Genomic DNA, 18,591 nt, shown 5'->3' with positions numbered 1-18,591 from the left:
CACGGACAAACTAGACTTTTCTCTTGGTTCTAAAGAATCTCGGATTTTCTTGTAGAGGTGCCAGTATTTCGGGCAGTGGATGGGATTTCAGTTAAGTAGGTTTCCCTATGACCTCCTACAAAGCAATATTCCAAAGGAACATTTCAACTGTAAAGGCTGGAGACAAAAAAATGAGAAGCAGATCATTTTAAGAATTATTTAATTGTCTGCAAGTTTATTTTTTTAGAAGCTAGCCCAAAGGCATCACATTTAATAAAGTAAAACACATGGTTTTACTTCAGAGCAAATATGATTCTATTAAAATAGTATAGGGTCAATACCCTACCTCTTAGAAAGGGCAAAAATGCAAAGAAGCTTTCTTTAAATCTAAAAGGTTTTTTTTTTTCCTTTAGGGAGGAAATGAGGCTTACAGAGGTTGACCTACAGTTTGCCTTACAAAGGAAAGAGGACCAAACTGCTTACTTGAAACCGATGATAAACACACCAAAGTGATATAAAATAGTTGATAAGAACTAGACTTATGATTATAATTTATTGACGCTCAGTTTTCGGTTCCTTAAATAGCTTGTTTTCTCTTACCAATGGTTGGTTCTTTCGGGGAGGATCTCACCTGACTAGAGAGGCAGTGGGAGCAGAGGAGAAGGCTGTGGGGACACGTGTCCCTCGGCCCTCACCCCTGCACAGCCTGGCAGAGCGGGCTGTAGGCCAGCGGTGTAGCCACCTCCTGTCGCCCAGACATCGGGCCAGGCGCTTCCACGGTGATGTCTTGCTTAATCCTTTCCACGGTGATTGGGATGATGATTCTTCTTTGAAGGACAAGAAGGTTGAGATACAAAGTGCACCTCACCCAGGTCACGCAGCTGGAAGAGCTAGAAGCACAGTTCAGACTCCTGGGTCCTGGATTCCAGAGTCCAGGGCCCCCACCCCCACCCCCAATACCACTCTGCTTTTGAAGTGGCCCATAGCTTGAAGGAGAAGTTTTAAAGACATTAAAAAATTAATCAGAATGCATTCTTATACATTTATCTCGGACATTTATAAGCACTCTAATGGATAACAATCCAAGAATAAACTATTTTAAAAGATAATACCAAAGAGTTAATGTCAATCTTTTTTTTCCCTAAGAAACAAAGGCCACGAGGACTAAAGATTTAGATCAATGTTTGTAAACTGATCACTTTGTATATGTCATTATTCCTATTTTGGAATAAAAACTGACCTCCTTTGGTTGTATTTGTCTTTTGTAAATAGCACCATCTGTGTCATTCTTCCCATTTTGTTAGTTAATTTAAACCTGGAAGAAAAAACCCAAACTAATATTCTTGTCTGTTCCAGTCTTATAAATAAAACATAATGCACGTATTGGTTCTTTGGTGGGTATTAATTGCATTGTTTTGAGAAAAAGCAGTGGCCAGAGATCTTTGGGGTCCACCTGCTTAAAATCTCATGGCATGACAAAGGGAGTTTTGGGAAGGAAATAACAACATTATAAATGTGAGCTATGTTAAATAGTGAGGAATTCCCGAAGGAGAAAGGGCAAACAGAATTGGATGTGTTGAAAAACAAATATGGGGAAACCAGCTCAAAATGTGCAGAGAAGCCTGCCGCAAACAAGGACAATTTGGGGACACCGAGCTTCAGAGTGGCTGCAGGAGGAGACCTGGGGTGTTTGTGCGGATGCTTCACAGGGGAAGCGGTTTGGAGCAGCAGAGCTGTGTGGTTCCCTGCCGCTCCTGTCACTCCTCGCGTTCCACCCACCTGTGCCAAGCGGCTGGCCACAGCCAAGGCTAAAAGTGAATGTGGGGACCCCAACAGGGGGAGGGTGCCAGGGAGCCAGGCCTTTGTGAAAACGAGCCGTCGGCACTCCTCTCTTCCCAGCATGTCCTGTCCCCCGTAATCATTTCAGGTCACTCATGGTAAACAGAACAAGCAAGCAGGAGCTCTTAGCACAGAAATAAACACACAACTAAGATCCAGAAAAAGTGCAGGAAACACAAAGCAGTGAAAGAAAGGCGGTCACCCAACCTCAGTTGGGGGTCGACAAAGCAAACACTCCTGTGGAGCAAGTGTGATTAAAAGCAAAGAAGTGAGGTTATAATGTATCCAGAAACTTACAGAAAAGCAGTTATAGATCTTGGAAATTAAAAACCTCAGTAGGCGGGTGAAATGGCCAGGCTTGAGAGAATGGAGAGATGGAAGGTGCGGCCGGAAGGAAGGTCCATCACCTGCGCTAACCTCCAACTTCTTCCCTCGCTCTCTGCACACCAGCCCCCGGGACCCCCGGACCTCTGCTGGGCACGTGCCCACCTCAGGCCTCTGCTGGGAGAGCTCTTCCCTCCACGTCCCTTGGATCACTACGCCTAGGTCACCTCCCCAATGTGGACCTATCCCAGATTGGGTAACTAACAGAACAGTTCTGGGTTTTTTGTCTCTCCCAGTGAAAACAGGAATTTTGTAAGACACGTTCACTGCTGTGTCCCCTGAGCCTGGGAGGAAAGGGCAGCGCCTGCCCGCTCTCCGTGCCTCGGGTTGGGGCTGACTGGGACACACTACTTTTGGGTCCATTTCTGGACATGACCTGACTCTGGACTCTGGGTTGATGGCTGTGTTCTAACCGGGCTCTTCCTAAGCTAACAAAGAATGGGGAACTGATGGGGAGGCCTAACCTGGGGATGCAGGTCTCCAACCACTTGGAGAGCCCCCGTCTACACTTACAGCAATAGGAAACCGAGCAGATCCCAATCTATTTGAGGCAGAAGTTTTGCCATTTGGGGTGATAGAGCATTTGTCAGCCATTAGTTGACAATTTTCACCAGGTCTATAGTTAGTGGATGTTCTCGGAATTTTAGTTTCCATCCTCTGCTTTTCATGACGTTTTGAGCTCTTCCCTGCTGTATCTCATGGAAGTGGCTCTGTCAGGACGGCTGTGTCATGTCTTAGCCAGATGCCATTGTGAACAGGAAGCTCCATTCATGCACATCTAAAAGCCCACACACAACCAAATGTTAAACCTCCTATTCTTCATGTAGGACGCACTCCAAGGCCTACGAGAATCCTTTCCAGAATACTCAGGGAGTCAAGACCTTCACTTACCCCAAGTCTCTGCCTCATAGTCCTCAAGTCTAACCAACTGGAAAGCCCTCAAAACCCAGGAGTGGTGATCCAAACCAAACAAACTCAGCCTAACTGCAAGAGTCCACAGTGAGCTGGAACTGTAAGTTTATGTCTGGTGGGTCTTCACGACTGTGTGAAATGAATATGCACCATGTTTATATTAATAGTACTTACCATGCCTGGCTTTAAAGAGGGACTTTTCTGATGTGCCTAGTAGCCTAGTAGGGTCAGAGGAAAAAATCCCCTGAATATTTTTAGCAATTTAAGAGCTGTTACAGTGAAGGAGGAGAATTCAAGCTGCAAGAAGCAACATTTATTATACAGGTGTCATAGTTCCCATGGCAGGACAGGAGCAGCAGGAAGAGCATGGAGTATGAAATCAGGGGACTTAGGTTCATGCCTCCATTCCTTGGCCAAGTCACCCAGCTCCCCAGAGACTGTTAGCTACAAAGTGAGAGTCAGTGAGTAGCAAACATTTTTGAGCACCTACTATGTGTCAGGCATTTTACTAGATGACTAAATATCCGTTATTTCATTTAATCAGCACACCAGTGCTCTGACGTAGGTATTATTGGGACTATCTTACAGAAAAAGAAACTGGGGCTCAGAGAGGGTAAATGACTTGTCTGCAATTACACAGCTATTAAGCAACATAACACATGCCTGCAGGTATAATAATATTGCCACCCTCATCACGGCTGGTTCTTAGGCAATTTGCTTCCACTGAGCACCGTGTGTCAGAAAGCTCTGTTGGCTCCTACAGCTTTGCCTATGGTGAAAGTACTGATCCAATATTTTCTTACTGGGAAACCCAACTGTTAGGTTGCCTGGCAGAGGTGGTCCTGGATGTGAGCATATATGAAATATGCTACATTACATGCCATCCTGAGTGTGGGCAGTCCCAGTATTAAAGTTTAGAAGTCACTTTTAATAAACAAATTTGTATTAAACCTCCTAGATCTGGCTTCAGAGCCTGCAGACAGCTTTTGTTTAAGGGAAGACCATGAACCAAGGGTGCGTCCAATGTGGACAGCTTTCATTTCTTTTTTAGTCTACTAGCTTAGGCAGGCGTCCCAGCTCGGAGGGAATTAGCATTTTAATGAACAAAACAGTTGGAAAGGCCAGTGCAAATTTTTAAAGCCCTTCATGTCTAGAGAAGAAACAAGAATTCTATGAGTGCATTTGCCATTCGCCGAATATACCGTCCCAGTTTTCTCTCCCTTTTCTTTCTAAAACTTTGGCGAGCACTCATTTTTCTCATTTGGGATTTCAGGTCACTCTAACTCTACTTGTCGCTCCATCAAAGGGTCTTTCCCAGGCCTGCTAAGAAGGAGAAGTTTGAGTGGTGGTAGGGGTTGACATCCTAGGCTCCGGTACCTCAGAACAGGACCTTATTTTGGAAATAGGGTCGTGACTGATGTAATCAGCTAAGTTGAGGTTACAGGGGAGCGAAGGGGGCCCCTGGTGCACTGTGGTGTCCTTATAAGTGAGGAGAGACACACAGGCAGACTTTCCTGTGACGGCAAAGGCAGAGATCAGAGTGATGAACCTGCAAGTCGAGGAAGACTTGCCGAGAGGACAGTCGGAAGCTGGAGAAGCAGGGAAGGACCCTCCCTGGAGTCTCCGGGCTCTTGCACGGCCCAGCGGACACCTCGATCTCAGATCTGTAGCCCCCAGAATGGCGAGAGAATAAATGTCTGTTGTTTTAAGCCACAATTTGTGTCACTTACTTACAGCAGCCACAAGAAACTAGCCCAGGTGGGCAATGCATGCTTCATCGTTCAAAGGTTAGCAAAAGCCTCCTGGGATGCTGATGCTGATGACGTCATGGCTGGGAGACTAAGCCTCGTGAAATTAGCACTTTGGGGGTCTCTCTCTTGATCTTGGCAAGCAAGCAAGCACACATGTAAATATATGGCTTCACATTTTTAAATGTAGAATTATAAAAATATTCTGCATTCAGGAGCCTAGAGCATCCCCTTATAATAATGACAGCTACTATTTTTTTCCCAGAAGATGTATTTAGTGGTTACCTGTGTACTAGGACTTCGAGTGCTCTTTTTTCCTTTTTTTCAATTTTGAGATAATTATAGATTTACATGCAGTTGTAAGAAAAAATACAAAAGGATTCTGTGTGCCTTTACTAGCACGCTGACGTTGATAGGTGTAAGATAGGGCACAGTTCCATTGCTGCAAGGGTCCCTCATGTGGCACATTTGTAACCACAGCCCCTCCCTGCCAGGCCCCTCCCCACATCCTGGAGCCTGGGCAGTCACGAATGTTTTCTATGTTTCTGTAATTTTCACGGCTACTATTCATTGAGCTCTTTTGGGCGCTGGGCACGACACTAAAAATTTTTTCATATTCATAATGTCATTTAATTCTTAAAACCCAGGGGTAGTTGTGACCACGTCTACGGAAGTGGGGCCTGAGCAGGTGAATGGACTTGCTTAACTCACCCAGCGAATAAGTGACAGAGACAGTCGCCTGGCTCTCTGCTCAATGCTCAGTGTCCCCTCCTGGGACAACAGCAAGGGGAACTGAATTTCTACCAGTTACCTTGAGATTATAAAAACAGGGTTATATCAACAAGTTAAAGAAAACTGGTTTTACGTTTCCTCTTTCTCCCAATGTTTCTGAGCACACCCTTGTGCTCAGATGGTGGAGCAAAGAGGACAGCCTGTTACGGGCTCACTCGTGCCTCCTCAGCAGACCCATTTTCATTTCCAAGTCCTTCATTCTGACCTCTTTTCTGTATCTATATGATATGTGCATAATAACATAATGTGATTTTGTCTTCTGTTTTCTAGCTAATACAATAGTATCCTCGCAGTATGTTTATGTTGCTAAATAAGTTTGATACTTCGTATTTGTTAAGGGTGGCCTAACAGATAGTTTGATCAAATGTATGATTTTTCTCAGTTCCATAACATGGACGCTTTAATCACTTATCATCTTTTGCCATCAAGCTCTTGGGCAGCATGTTTCAAACACTGCGCACCCGGCTCCCAAGTCCCCGAGTTACCTGGGTTCCAGTCCCCGAGCTACCAAGCGGTGGGAGAAGAGCCTTATTTAACTTCTCTTCGCTTCCGCTGCCCACGTGTGAAAGGGTGATGGCGATAACAGTATGCACAGTTGGGGGCTGCGGTGAGGGCTGGACAGGGCATGCTATTTATGTCCTGGGTCCGGTGCCTGCTCGTAATGTCCGAATGAAGAACGCTGCAGTAAACCTGTGTGCACCCACAGAGAGGCCTTTTCTTCTTCAGCAAATTGCCTTAAAGTAAATTTCCAGAGGTTGAATTACAGGATCTAAGTTGCTGAACATTTTATGGCTTTCAAAATATATTGCCAGTTTGCTTTCCAGGAGGGTTATTCAATTTCCTCTCCCTCTAAGGCAGGAGCACATTGATGTCACCCAGTTACTGGCAGCAATCTTTGCTCTTGTCATGGACATTTTTGTTGACCTGCTAGTCATAAATGTTGCATCATTGTTTGAAGTGTCATTTCTTTAGCAACTATTGAGGCTGAACACATTTCCTCTTGTGTCTTTCTTGGCCTTTGGAGTCCTGTGGTTTTGCTTAATGAATTCGCATGAAATTTTTGGATAATATGTAAAGTAGCTCATCTATCATGTTCTCGATCTGTTATTCTTTAAGCTTTGGTTCTATTGGTTTTCACTGTGCTTTGGTAACATGTAGCAGAGATGTGCCTCATTCCTATAGCTCCAGTAAGGGATGCTTTATCAGGTTTTGCCCCGTTTGGGTCTAGGGTGATGATGACAATAATGACAGCTGGTATTTATTGAGCATTTACTATGTGCCAGGCACTGTGGTAGGGACTTTACACTCTTTATTTCATTTATTCATTATAAACTTATTATTAGCTACTGCAGATCCACAGTCCCTTATCCGAAACCCTTAGGACCAGTTGTGTTTTTCAACTGAGGGTTTTCCATATTTTAGAAAAGTAACATGGGACATACACCGCACATTATGTAACCCCTGGCAGGGTTTTGGGAGAATCCTCATAACCAAGCACATTACCATTTCTGTACCATATACATATGGACATTTACATGAACAGGGATAAATAAAGATTGTAAGTTGCTTCAAATTTAGATCCATTGTTGCTGCCCAGAATTATTTTTTTTTTTAAATGACTTAAGAGCTTTTTGCCCCCACTAGTTTTTAGGTGAAGAAATAGACTCGGGGAGACTGATCTGCTCAAGGGTCACCTGCTCCCGAGCCGTGAAGCCCAGGGCCCCCACCCGCTTGCTCAGCCCACCCAGACCTCGCCGGGGCATCGCTCCATGCTCCGGCTCACGGGGCTACACCGGCACTTGCACTGAGAGCTGCTGCTTGCTCTTTCCTGCCTCACAGAGCTCTGCGAAGCTTCTGCTAGAATGTAAGGAGGCCGAGACCTCCAGTGAGTGTGCGTGTGTGCGATGAGTGTGCGCAGCGCTGGTCACGGCAGTGGGGAGGGTGGGTGACAGGGCTCAGGAGGCGGGCAGAGTCCAGGAAGTGTCAACACAGTTTGTCACTCCTCTTCTTGGTGCTGCTCCCCCATACCCCTTCTACCGCACAGACCTGTGCCTCACCTGCCTCACCTGCCTCACCTGTGCCTCACCTGCCTCTCCATGTTTTGTCCTCCACACTCAGGACAAACCACCATCCTTCTCAGCTCTGGCATCACCACCTGCAGGCACAGGGCTGGCAATATGAGTGGGGCCTGGCAGCCTAAGGCCTGCGGGGAAGCAGGCAGAGCTCTCCCTGATGGCAAGAACTGAGAGATCCAAATCATCCAGCTGTGCCACCAGGGCACGTCTGGGCCCGCCTGCTCTGCGGCTGGGAGCACACAGCCATTTCCCCGTCGGCCACAGGGGCCGGCCTGGCCACCGCGCGTCAGGCATCACGCAGGCCAGAGGCAGAGGTGGGGTGGGAAAGCTGGTGGCCCACTGGTTTTCTGAGCCTGCAGAAGTTACTGTCAGTGTGAACAGCTGCCCCTTTACTGAGAGAGACCAGAGAATTTTACTACAGGTCATGTGATGTGACAATTTCTCCAGCTTCTGGGACAGTGGATTTGTCATTTGAGGAAATCTGTAGGACATCTGAGTCATTAGAGGAAACCATAGGATGTGTGAGCGTGAAACTACAGAGGAACGTGGTAGACTTCCAGGATGGCAGGAAAACAGCAATAATAATCATGCAAAAATAACAACAAAAATAAAACCAGCAAAAAGTTATTTATTATGCACCAGGCACTGTGCTAAGTGTGTTAATCTCAGACAGCACTGAGAGATGGGCACCGTTCTTTATCTCCGCTACACAGATGAAGGAAACCGAGGCCAGGAGGGGTCACGTGACTCGCCTGCAGCTAACGGGCGAGCAGGCACAGGGCGGGGGCGGACGAAGTCCTCCTGACTGCAGGGCTTGAGTGATTAGTGATAAAGTTGCTTGTCTGTCTGCCAGGTGACTGAGCAGTAGGTCATCCTGTGTGCCCATTCATTCTTGTATTTCATCCAGGTCGGGGTTTCTGGGGGCTCCCCCAAGCCTGAAGCTGCACCCGTTAGGGCGGGACTCGGGGGCCTCCAGGGGTAATGGCTCCACGGAGCGGTGCCGTCGACACAGGGAGCCCAGGGCCTCCAGGAAGAGCTTTCTGAAGGAGGAGGACGTGGAGTTGTAGAGGACAGGCGTCAGAGCCGAGCTAACGTAGAACAGTGTGTTGGTCACCATGTAGAAGTAGTGATAGAAGTCGTAGAGCGTGCTGCAGGAGAAACCCAGAGGGCCCGGTTAGAGGACCTGTCACTTCCCCACAGTGTCCCTTCCTGCGGGAGGGTGCCCCTCCCCTCCAACGGGCAGGTGAGGAAGCCTGTTTTCTGCTGTCAGGAAGCACAGTGTGAATTCGACAAAGTTCCGTCACCATGAGCTGCCCTGGGCTGCGCCCTCCACCCAGCCTCTGTGACCTGCCGTCCCCGGCTGTGGCTCCTGGTCACTTGCATGGGAAAGGTGACACCACTGCCTGACAGGGGCCATCTGTCCAGCCCACTGAGATGCCAGGAGCGCTGTGCTGCCGGGTGCGGTCAAGGAGACGTGGCCTCGCCCAGAGGCGCAGGCCTTCCTGAGCAGCTGTGCTCCCCGCCACAGAGGCCTCTGCGGTGGGAAGGGCCTGGTGTGGCTCGTGCTGCACCCCGTGTGTGAGGGCTGCTGGCAGCTCCCGAGAAGCAGGAGGCTACGTGGGCTCTCTGTTCTCCTGGATGTGTGACCCCCACTGTGATCAGGGGCACAGTGATGTCCAAAAGGCAGAGGATGAATTCTCGCCTCTGCTCCCACCATGTCATAACATGGGGTGCACGTGTTGGTCTCTGTCTAAGGAGCCTTTGTTAGCTCAGGAATCCCAGCTCTGAGCCTTCCTCCCTCCCTCTTTGTAACAATATGGCCTGTGTGCCCCCCTCCTAGCCTGTGGGCTTCTCTCCAACCTGCAGTCAGGACGCCCATGGTCCTGACCACCACCCACAGGGCCCCACCAGCTCAGAGAGGTTTCTAGACAATGCCTTGTTCCCCATACGCAGCTGGGAAGTTTTGAGGGCACAGACAGGGCAGGGAGGCTGGCATGCAGGCCAGAGTTCCCCAGGAGCCAGCAGCTGAGGGTTCCCCTGGAGAGCAGTGGAGACACGAGGCCCAGCCCAGGGGCCTCCCTGCGTGCTAGAGCCTTTTTGCTGCACTCACTCGGTCCACTCGTCATCTGGGACGTAGCAGTACATGAGCCTGCGGGCATGGTACGGCATCCAGCAGATGACGTGCACAGCCACGATGGCCCCTGCAGAACAATTGGAGACAGAGACAGTGACAGACAGAAATCAAACACATTCTCAGGGATGCCATCTCCAAGGGAGAAAGATGCCGAGGTCACAACACATTTCCCTCTAACTTGTTCCTGGAGTCCAAGGACTGGAAGGGAACTTGGAAGTTTTTTGATATATCCCTATCTGAATCTGTTCTCAAACCTTGCAGGTGACTGTCCACTTTGACCATGACTTGGACATGGCATGCTTCTAAACCCTCCTCCTGGCCATTAGAATATACTCCCGACTCAGGGCTAGATATTGCCACCTGTTTGTCTAACCACGTATGTGCAGAACTTGTGTCTTTCCTGCCTTAGGAAGCCTCTCCCTCCTCTGGTCCTTTTTCTGATTGACTGGTGGCACCACATCCATCTGGCACTCAAGCCATAAGCCTGAAAGTCTTACTTTTCTGTTCCCCCTGCATCCACTCTATGAAAGAGCTCCTCCTTAGCATCTCTCCTCCCCATTGCTTCCCTGTCCCCGCAGCTGCTGCCCTAAGAGGCAAGAGGCTCTTATGTCCGTCCCACGGACTATGATGACAGGCCCCCAATCATCCACCCCTACCCCGTCCTGCTCCTACTCTGCCCAACTGGCAAACCCACTGTCTAGCCCAGTGTGGCCCCTGTGGCAGCAGGAGCCTGGGAGAAGTCCAGAGTATGGGGCCCTGCAGTCTGTTTACAACTTTCCAGATCATTCTTACATCAGTTTGAGGAGCACTGTTTAGCCCATTCTCCAAAGAGCTCATGAGTGCAACAGATCTCAAAAGCAAATCGCCCCTGTCACTCCTGGACACTGCCTCTTTGAATGACCACCCGTTGTCTATAAAAGGAAGTCCCACACCTTCATGTGCTGACTTTGTGTTACTTATCACAGTGCATTACACATCTCTGTCCATGCACAGGGCTGTGGTGTTGATGAGAGCAGAGACTTGTCTTGCACTCAATCCTCCCAGACCTCTTTTAGTGCCTGGGTTATAGTAGGTGCTTGAAGAGACCTCTGTTTTCTTGTTTCTCTTACCAGGTCATGTTTTCCCAGATACTTACAAAAACAAGCAAACAAACAAATGTAGCAATATTATGGTAGGGGAAGTGGAGAGTTAGACGGGAACTGGATTTGGAGACCCAGCCAGTGTGAGAGTCCACAGTTCCCAGCTGCAGTTCTTAACTATAACTTCTCAAGTGTTCATCCACACGGCCGGACCTATTGAAAAGTGGCGGGGTGTCTGCTTGTCCATCTGTGCTGCTTCCCGGGGCAGATCAGGGGTTTCATGTGCAGAACTCTCATTCCTGCCTGCAGTTAGCCCACCACACCCTACAAGAAGCCTGTCGATTATACAGTTCCCCTGGGGCATAGGATGCAGGAAGCCTAGAGAGAGGTGGTGACTGGCTAGGGATTAGCGGAGGTGGCCCTGGGCTAGGGATTAGTGGAGGTGGCCCTATACCGGACCCCTTTCTCTCGGGGCAAGGTCACAGAGGACTTAACTGAGAACCTGGACGCTGCGCTGGAGGCTGCGGATCCGACTTGTGTCCTTGTGTCTCCCCAGGCTGGCCAGGCCTCTCAGGGAGAGGGTCTTCCTCCATGCGATGAAGCCAAGGAGACCCTCCTCACTCAGCAGCTCCAGGCGGCTGGGGGCAGAGCTGCCTGGGGCGGAGGTGGACGGCGCCTGGGAGCAGAGGGCCAGCAGGTGGCACACCGTGACCCCGTTCAGGAAGGTGGTTAGTGCCAAGGGGAGCACGAAGGACACCAGCACATTCACCTGTGGAGGTAATTCCCAGGGCTGTGGGGCAGCTCCGGGGCCTGTGACTCCAGTCATAGGCTGCGCCCCAGGCCCGGAACGTGCACCAGCAGAGGGAGCGACAGAAGGGCTGGAAGGTAAGAGGGAGAAAATTCTCAGAAAGTAGAAAGAGAGCAAAGAAAATAGAAGAGAGAGGAAAATTTGGGATTAGTTTAGGACATTCATCATCTGAATAGCAGGGGTTCCAGAAAGAAAAAGAGAAAACAGAGGGGAGGAAATATGAAAAAAGAAAACACATTCAGGAAAGTTTTCCCAAAATGGGGGGAGCTGAGCCTCTAGATTGCAAGGCTGCCTGGCGCCCGGGACAATGGATGGAAATGGATTCCCATCACATCTCGTTCTTATGATATTTAGCACCCTGGGGACAAAGAGACGATCCTGACAGCTTCCAAGGACATAAAACAGGTCACATAGAAATAAATTTCAGAAACAATTTCTGACATGCAAATTCTCAAACTTTTTACCTTCTGTAGATCTTTTCTCAGGTCTCAAGAGGTCATAAGAACATATGTTCCATCAAAATAAGGTTATAAACCAATAAAGAAGAAAAACTGGGGTGCAAAAATAGGATACCCAACAGAGGAGCCAGGAGCGATGGCGGGGCTTCCTAGGGGGCCCCAAGTAGATGAGAGAGTTTCCAGGGGTCCCTTGTGCACGGAGAGCAACCAGTGGGGTTGTAGCAGGAGGCCCGAGGGCGCTGAGGATTGGAAAAGAAAGGATGAAACTGGTAGGTTACCGGATGGGTCTGAACATGCTGCAACAGTATTTACACTTCTGGTAGAAAGAGGTAGGCCTCTTTATTCTATCTGCACAAAAACCCCATTAAGCCGGAAGTTCTGCCCAGCTTATCATGGGGCTAAAAATTACTGGTTTTCATGACCATAAATGTTGGTTCTGACATTAGTAGTTCTGCAAATACACGCCCCATAGCCCATATATCAGCAGCTTTGGGATAATGTCTTGCTCTAATAAGTAGTTCTGGGACTTAGAACCAGAATGTTACAACTGCTAGATTCAAATCGGCCAAAGGCTTCAAAGTGAACCAAAATATTGGGTATAGCCCATCTCAGCAACTTTGATTCTTCTTTGCTCAGGATCTTCACCCATAATTAAAATACTGGCAGGTTCCATGTCCCTATGAAGCACCCCGTTAGCATGTAGGCTAACCACATCTAAGATCTGATATATTATAATAATGACTTCACTATCGCCCAAAGTGGCTTCTTGTTTGGGTTAGAAGCTCTGGGACACTAGATTATAGTCCAGACATTGAACACAAGCCATCTCAGCATGAGACAGAAACACGTTCTGAAAAGAAAGGATATTTGGACACTCAAGCTTGGAAAGGGACCATCTTTCCTCCTGGTTTTATAGATGTGATCTCACGGGCTGTAGCTGCCTGAGTGCCTTCCTGCAGTCCCCTGACCTGGTTCCCTGGACTGTGACTTTAAAGAGAAGCTGTCCAATGAGTGGCAACCATTTGAGGACCTGTTGAGTCCTCTCAGGTGGAAAAACAAGGGAGGAAAGAGAAGAAGGTGAGCGTTTACTGAGGACAGGCTACCTACCGAGCACTTTCACATGGGCTCATTTAATTATCACAGAGGATGCCACTGGCCACGTTCTTGCCCTGTGGACAAACCTGTGCATGTCAGCCCTGCTCACAGACACCTAGACACCCTTTTCTGAGTCCAAGATGCACAGCAGACACAAGGACCCGTGGGAGCCCTGAGCCTCTGATCTGACCCCAGGTCCCAGGGGCAGCCCCCACATCCAGGCCGCAAATCTTCATTTTGGCTGATGCCACTTCCAGTTGTGTTTCTGTCACTTGCAACATAAAGAGTTCTGACTAAAACCCTCAGCAGCCTCTTTTTATCTCCTCCACAATGGCTAAATTCTTTAGTTTCAGAAACAAATGACAATTTCCCTTTAAAAGAAATAAAGAAACTAATAAATAAACCTTCCTCAGGCATTTGGCCCCCCGTCCCCTTCCCTCCAGGCCTGGCCCAACCCTCGGTCCCCCACATTCACGGGGACCTGTGGCTAGCTCTTTGGTGCCCTTCTTGACCCCCAAGGCCCCAGGGAAGGCCACTGCAGACAGTGCCTCATGGCAATTCAGAGAGATGGGCCAGGGGGCTCTGGCTGAGCCTACCAGTGGTGTAAGCGATGTTGTTTAAGGAAATGAAAGGTGACAAGTTCAGCAGAAAGAAGGCCCCACTTATTGGAAAGCTGCTCTACAGAGACACACTTCTGAAGATGACTCCATGGCCTCAGTGGACCCTGGGCAACTGGAGGAGCCACATGCTCAAGACCTGGGAGCAGCCTGGCCATGGTTACCCCCTAAGGTGAACCCCTCCCCCAATCTCCTGCATCCAGGAACACTTGGGTTGAACAAAGTGGCTCCACTGAACACCCATGAAATGTTAAGATGTTGCTCGTGCCCATGGACTTCTGATTTCTCATGAGAGAAAAGCAGGTCGGTGAGGGAAACCTTCTGTGAGGCCCTTCGGTCCTCTGTGCCTGCCCAGCAGGTGGACAAGCAGACACAAACGAGGGAGGGGCCTTCAGGGACAGGGAGAAGGGGACTTCAGAGAGGGCCTGAGACCCGTAGGCAGGCAGGGCTTCCAGCTGCAGAAGGAAGCTTAGGATCAGGAGAAGGAGGAGCCCCACTTAGGGAGGTGGCACGTGAGCCACTATGCAGCCACTGAGCCCCCACGTCTTGACACGCTCACACAGCACCCTCCACGTGCTTTCACGAGCTCCTGGGCAGAGAAGGGTCCCGGCTTTGGGCCTCCAGGTCTCCTGGAGAGCCGGGGGAGGGGCCTGGAGAGGCCTGGGCGGCCTCAGCCTTTCCCACTTCCCCAAAGTGCTGGACACACAGGCTCTCAGCCCTACATGACCAGAGCAAAGTGACCAGAGGGCTTTCCCACTTCGCCAAAGTGCTGGACACACAGGCTCTCAGCCCTACATGACCAGAGCAAAGTGACCAGAGGGCACCGGCTTGTAGACAAGCGGAACCAGAGACAAACACTCTGAAAGGTGAGTATCACTTTCAGAAAATGCATTACAGAGTGCTGTAAATATATCACATGCTGAAAGAATTCAGAAGAGAGGGGGAGAGCGCCCCAGGAGTTGGGGTGTTGAGAGAAGGTGCTAGGGAGGAGGTGAGGGTAGAGCAGCATTTGGGGGGATAGGAAGGGTCGGAGGAGAGTCAGCAAAAGAAAGAGGTTTTTTAAAAGCCAAGGGTTAGAGCAGAGGGAGAGCCAGTGGCCTGGGGGAGGCTAGGCTTGGGGGGGGCGGTAATAGGAAGTGAGGTTAGAAGCCTGATCAGGAGATCAGAAGAGAGGCCCGGAGCACCTCCCCATCCTCACCCCGCCACCAGGGAGGTCCCCTACAGAGCTATAGCGGGAGGTGTCATGAAATCTGTATTTTCAGTCTCCCGGGGCAATTTCATACCTTCAATAATTGAGCACCACTCTCTTAACAGTGGGAGGAACACGGACTTTGTAGTTAATTTTGAATTCAAATGGCAGCTTCTCTCAATGCTTCTTCACCTTGGCCAAGTCTCTCCCCAAATCTTTTGTAAAAAAGGGCAACGAGACCCAACTTTCTGGGTGGTGGCAAGCATCAGTTGAAAGTGTGTGCTTCTGGGCGGGGGCGGCTCCCTCCTATCTCCCGACCCCTTACCTGGATGAAGACCTGCAGCGTGGTGCGGCTCACCAGCACGGTGCACACGCGCGAGGCGGGCTCCGGCTCGCCGCCCGGCGTCTCCAGCTCATGCTTCTGCCCCATGATCACGGCCATGGGCAGGGCGAGGCCGAGCGAGGCGGCCCAGACGAGCGCCAGCAGGCGGCGGGTGCGGCGCGGCGACAGCAGGCGGCGGGCGCGCAGGGGCTGGCACACAGCCAGGCAGCGCTCGGCGCTCAGGCTGGCCACGCTGAGCACCGTGGCGTAGGCGCACAGCTCGCGCACGAAGTAGTAGCCGCGGCAGCCCAGGTCGCCGAAGACCCAGGGGTAGTGGAACCACACGAAGTTGTAGAGCTCCATGGGCACGCTGACCACCAGCAGCAGCAGCGCGGAGAGCGCCAGGCTGAGCACGTGGTAGCGCAGGTGCCCCGCGCGCCCGGGCCGCGCCTTCAGCACCACGTGCACGGACAGCGCATTGCCCGCGGCGGCCAGCGCGAAGATGAGCGCGTAGAGCGCGGTGAGCAGCACCTTGGCCCAGAGGCGCGTGTCCACGCCCAGCCGGGCTTCCAGGCTCGGCCCCGCGCTGGGGCTGGGCGGCGGGGGCCGCGGGCGGCTGGTCTCCATCCCGCTCCCGGGGCCTGCGCTCCCTCCCTCTCACTGCCCCCAGACTGGGCGAGCTGCCTGGTGAGCCAGCGCCTCCTCCTCCCCGGGAGCCTCCAGGAGTGGGAGGACACGCCCCCGAAAGGGTGTCCTTGAGCCAACACCAGCTGCGGGTGCAAGCCTGTTCCCAGCGGTCACACTTCTTGGTTCAGTTCCATTCAGGGAGAAGTTGCTGGTGGAAAGCGGGCCGGACTCCACCACTTACCAGCTTTGTGACCTTGAGCACGTTTTCTAAACCTCTCTGAACTTAGTTTTGCAACTTGAAAATATTGTCTACATTGCAGAATTTTTGTGAAGATTAAATGAATGAATCTGCGAGAGTTTTTACCTGTCACACAAATAGACATGGAGATTTTGTCTTGTGCCTGGGCCTGTGTGCACCTGTTTTCTCCCTGTGCAGTCCCAGAGGGACTTGGGAAAGACTTTGCCAGCACTTCAACATTTTGGAATGTTATGGTTCTTGTTAAGGTGCTGTTTCAATGCCACATTGATAGCCTCAAAGAACTCCTTTGTCACTGACAGATACGTACTTTCCCAGTCCTTTGAGAATGTCATTTAAGTATCCCATAGGGATGAATATTAAACACATATTTTTTGAAGCAAATAAACAGTACCAATAAATTTTTAACTTTTTAATGGGTTTCATATAGCTCAATAAGGCCTATAGGACCTGGGAAAAGGCAAGGTTTCTGTTTCTCTCTGGAAGAATTCTCCAAGTACTTAGTCTCCCAAAGCCTAGGCTGTATAGCCGAGAGGACTCTCAGCTTGCAGTCAGAAGAAGGGACAGGTCTCAATAATTAATAACCTCCCTGAACTGAAAGCACAAGGCCCAGAGGGTTCACTGATGAATTCTACCAAATATTTAAAGAAGACATTATATCAGTTCTCTACAATCTCTTTTCAGAAGCTAGAAGCAGAGGGAATAATTCCTAACTTATTCTGTGAGGCTAGCATTACCCTAATACCATAACCAGAAAAAGACATTACAAAGAAAGAAAACTATGCATCAATATCTCTTATGAACATAGGTGCAAAAATCCTCAACAAAATATTAGCAAATTGAATCCAACAATGTATAAAAACAATTGTACACCATGACTAAGTGGGATTTATTCCAGGTATGCGAGGCTGGTTCAGCATTTGAAAATAATTAATGTAACCCCTCACATCAACAGACTAAAGAAGAAAAATCACATGATCATATCAGTCAATTCAGAATAAGCATTTAACAAAATCCAGCGCACATTTATGATTAAAACAAAAATTCCCAGTAAACTAAGACTAGAGGGTATCTTCCTCAACTTTATAAAGAATAGCTACAAAAAACCTACAGCTAACTTCATACTTCATGGTGAGAAACTTGAAGCTTTCCTGCTAAGATCAGGAACAAGGTAAGGGGCCGGGCACGGTGGCTCACACCTGTAATCCTAGCACTCTGGGAGGCCGAGACTGGAGGATCACTCAAGGTCAGGAGTTCAAGACCAGCCTGAGCAAGAGCGAGACCCCATCTCTACTAAAAATAGAAAGAAATTATCTGGACAACTAAAAATATATAGAAAAAATTAGTCGGGTATGGTGGTGCATGCCTGTAGCCCCAGCTACTTGGGAGGCTGAGACAGAAGGATTGCCCAGGAGTTTGAGGTTGCTGTGAGCTAGGCTGATGCCACAGAACTCTAACCTGGGTAACAGAGTGAGACTCTGTCTCAAAAAAAAAAAAAAAAAACCAACAACAACAAGGCAAGAACATTACCTCCTCTCATCACTGTTTTTCAGCATCATACTGGAAATCCTAGCTAATGCAATAAGACTGGTAAATAAAATGAAACATATACTGATCGGGAAGGAAGAAATAAAACTGTCTTTGTTCACAGATGACATGATCATCTATGTAGCAAACCTGAAAGAATCATCATCAACAACAACAAAAACCTCCTGACACTGATAAGCAAGTATAGCAAGGTTTCAGGATACCAAGTTCATACACAAAAGTCAATTGCTTTCCTATACACTAGCAGTAAACAAGTGGAATTCTTAATTAAAAATACAATATCATTTACATTAGGACCCTCCAAAATGAAATACTTAGGTATAAAATTTAAAAAATATATGCAAGTTCTTTAAGAGGAAAAATACAAAACTCCAATCAAAAAAATAAAAGAAGAATTAAATACATGGAGATATATCCCATATTCATGGGTACAAAGACTCAATATTGTCAAGTCAGTTCTTCCCAACTTATCTATAGATTCAATGCAATATCAATCAAATCCCAGCCCAGCAGGTTATTTTGTGGATATCAACAAACTGATTCTAAAGTTTAAATGGAGAGACCAAAGACCCAGAGTAGGCAACATGATATTGAAGGAGACAAACAAAGTTGGAGAACTGAAACAATACAACTCCAAGACTTACTGTAAAGTTACAGTAATCAAGACAGTGTGGTATTGGCAGAAGAACAGACAAATAGATCAACGGAACAGAATAGAATAGAGAGCCC

The 18,591-nt window shown here is 48.9% G+C and overlaps 1 protein-coding gene across 1 annotated transcript; it reads right to left on the bottom strand.

The window, feature by feature from the left end:
• Positions 1–8,342: 8,342 nt before the first annotated feature.
• On the bottom strand, positions 8,343–16,123 carry NTSR2 (neurotensin receptor 2). Its single transcript, XM_069494932.1, has 4 exons — positions 15,435–16,123; positions 11,438–11,711; positions 9,840–9,930; positions 8,343–8,877 (listed from the first exon to the last, which is right to left on the bottom strand). Exons 1-4 carry the CDS (start codon positions 16,056–16,058, stop codon positions 8,616–8,618), a joined length of 1,251 nt encoding a protein of 416 aa, XP_069351033.1. The 5' UTR covers positions 16,059–16,123; the 3' UTR covers positions 8,343–8,615.
• Between the last annotated feature and the right edge of the window lie 2,468 nt (positions 16,124–18,591).

This window comes from Eulemur rufifrons, chromosome 19 (assembly GCF_041146395.1).
Source record: "Eulemur rufifrons isolate Redbay chromosome 19, OSU_ERuf_1, whole genome shotgun sequence".
NCBI classification, from domain to species: domain Eukaryota; kingdom Metazoa; phylum Chordata; class Mammalia; order Primates; family Lemuridae; genus Eulemur; species Eulemur rufifrons.
This window is presented reverse-complemented; position numbering and strand designations above follow the sequence as displayed.

Excerpts from the sequence above, each read along its gene's own strand:
- NTSR2 (XM_069494932.1), bottom strand. The coding sequence starts at position 16,058 with ATGGAGACCAGCCGCCCGCGGCCCCCGCCGCCCAGCCCCAGCGCGGGG. Across the intron at positions 11,712-15,434 it reads CGCTGCAGGTCTTCATCCAG|GTGAATGTGCTGGTGTCCTT; the intron begins GTAAGGGGTCGG and ends TTACCTCCACAG. Across the intron at positions 9,931-11,437 it reads GCGCAGCGTCCAGGTTCTCA|GGGCCATCGTGGCTGTGCAC; the intron begins GTTAAGTCCTCT and ends ATTGTTCTGCAG.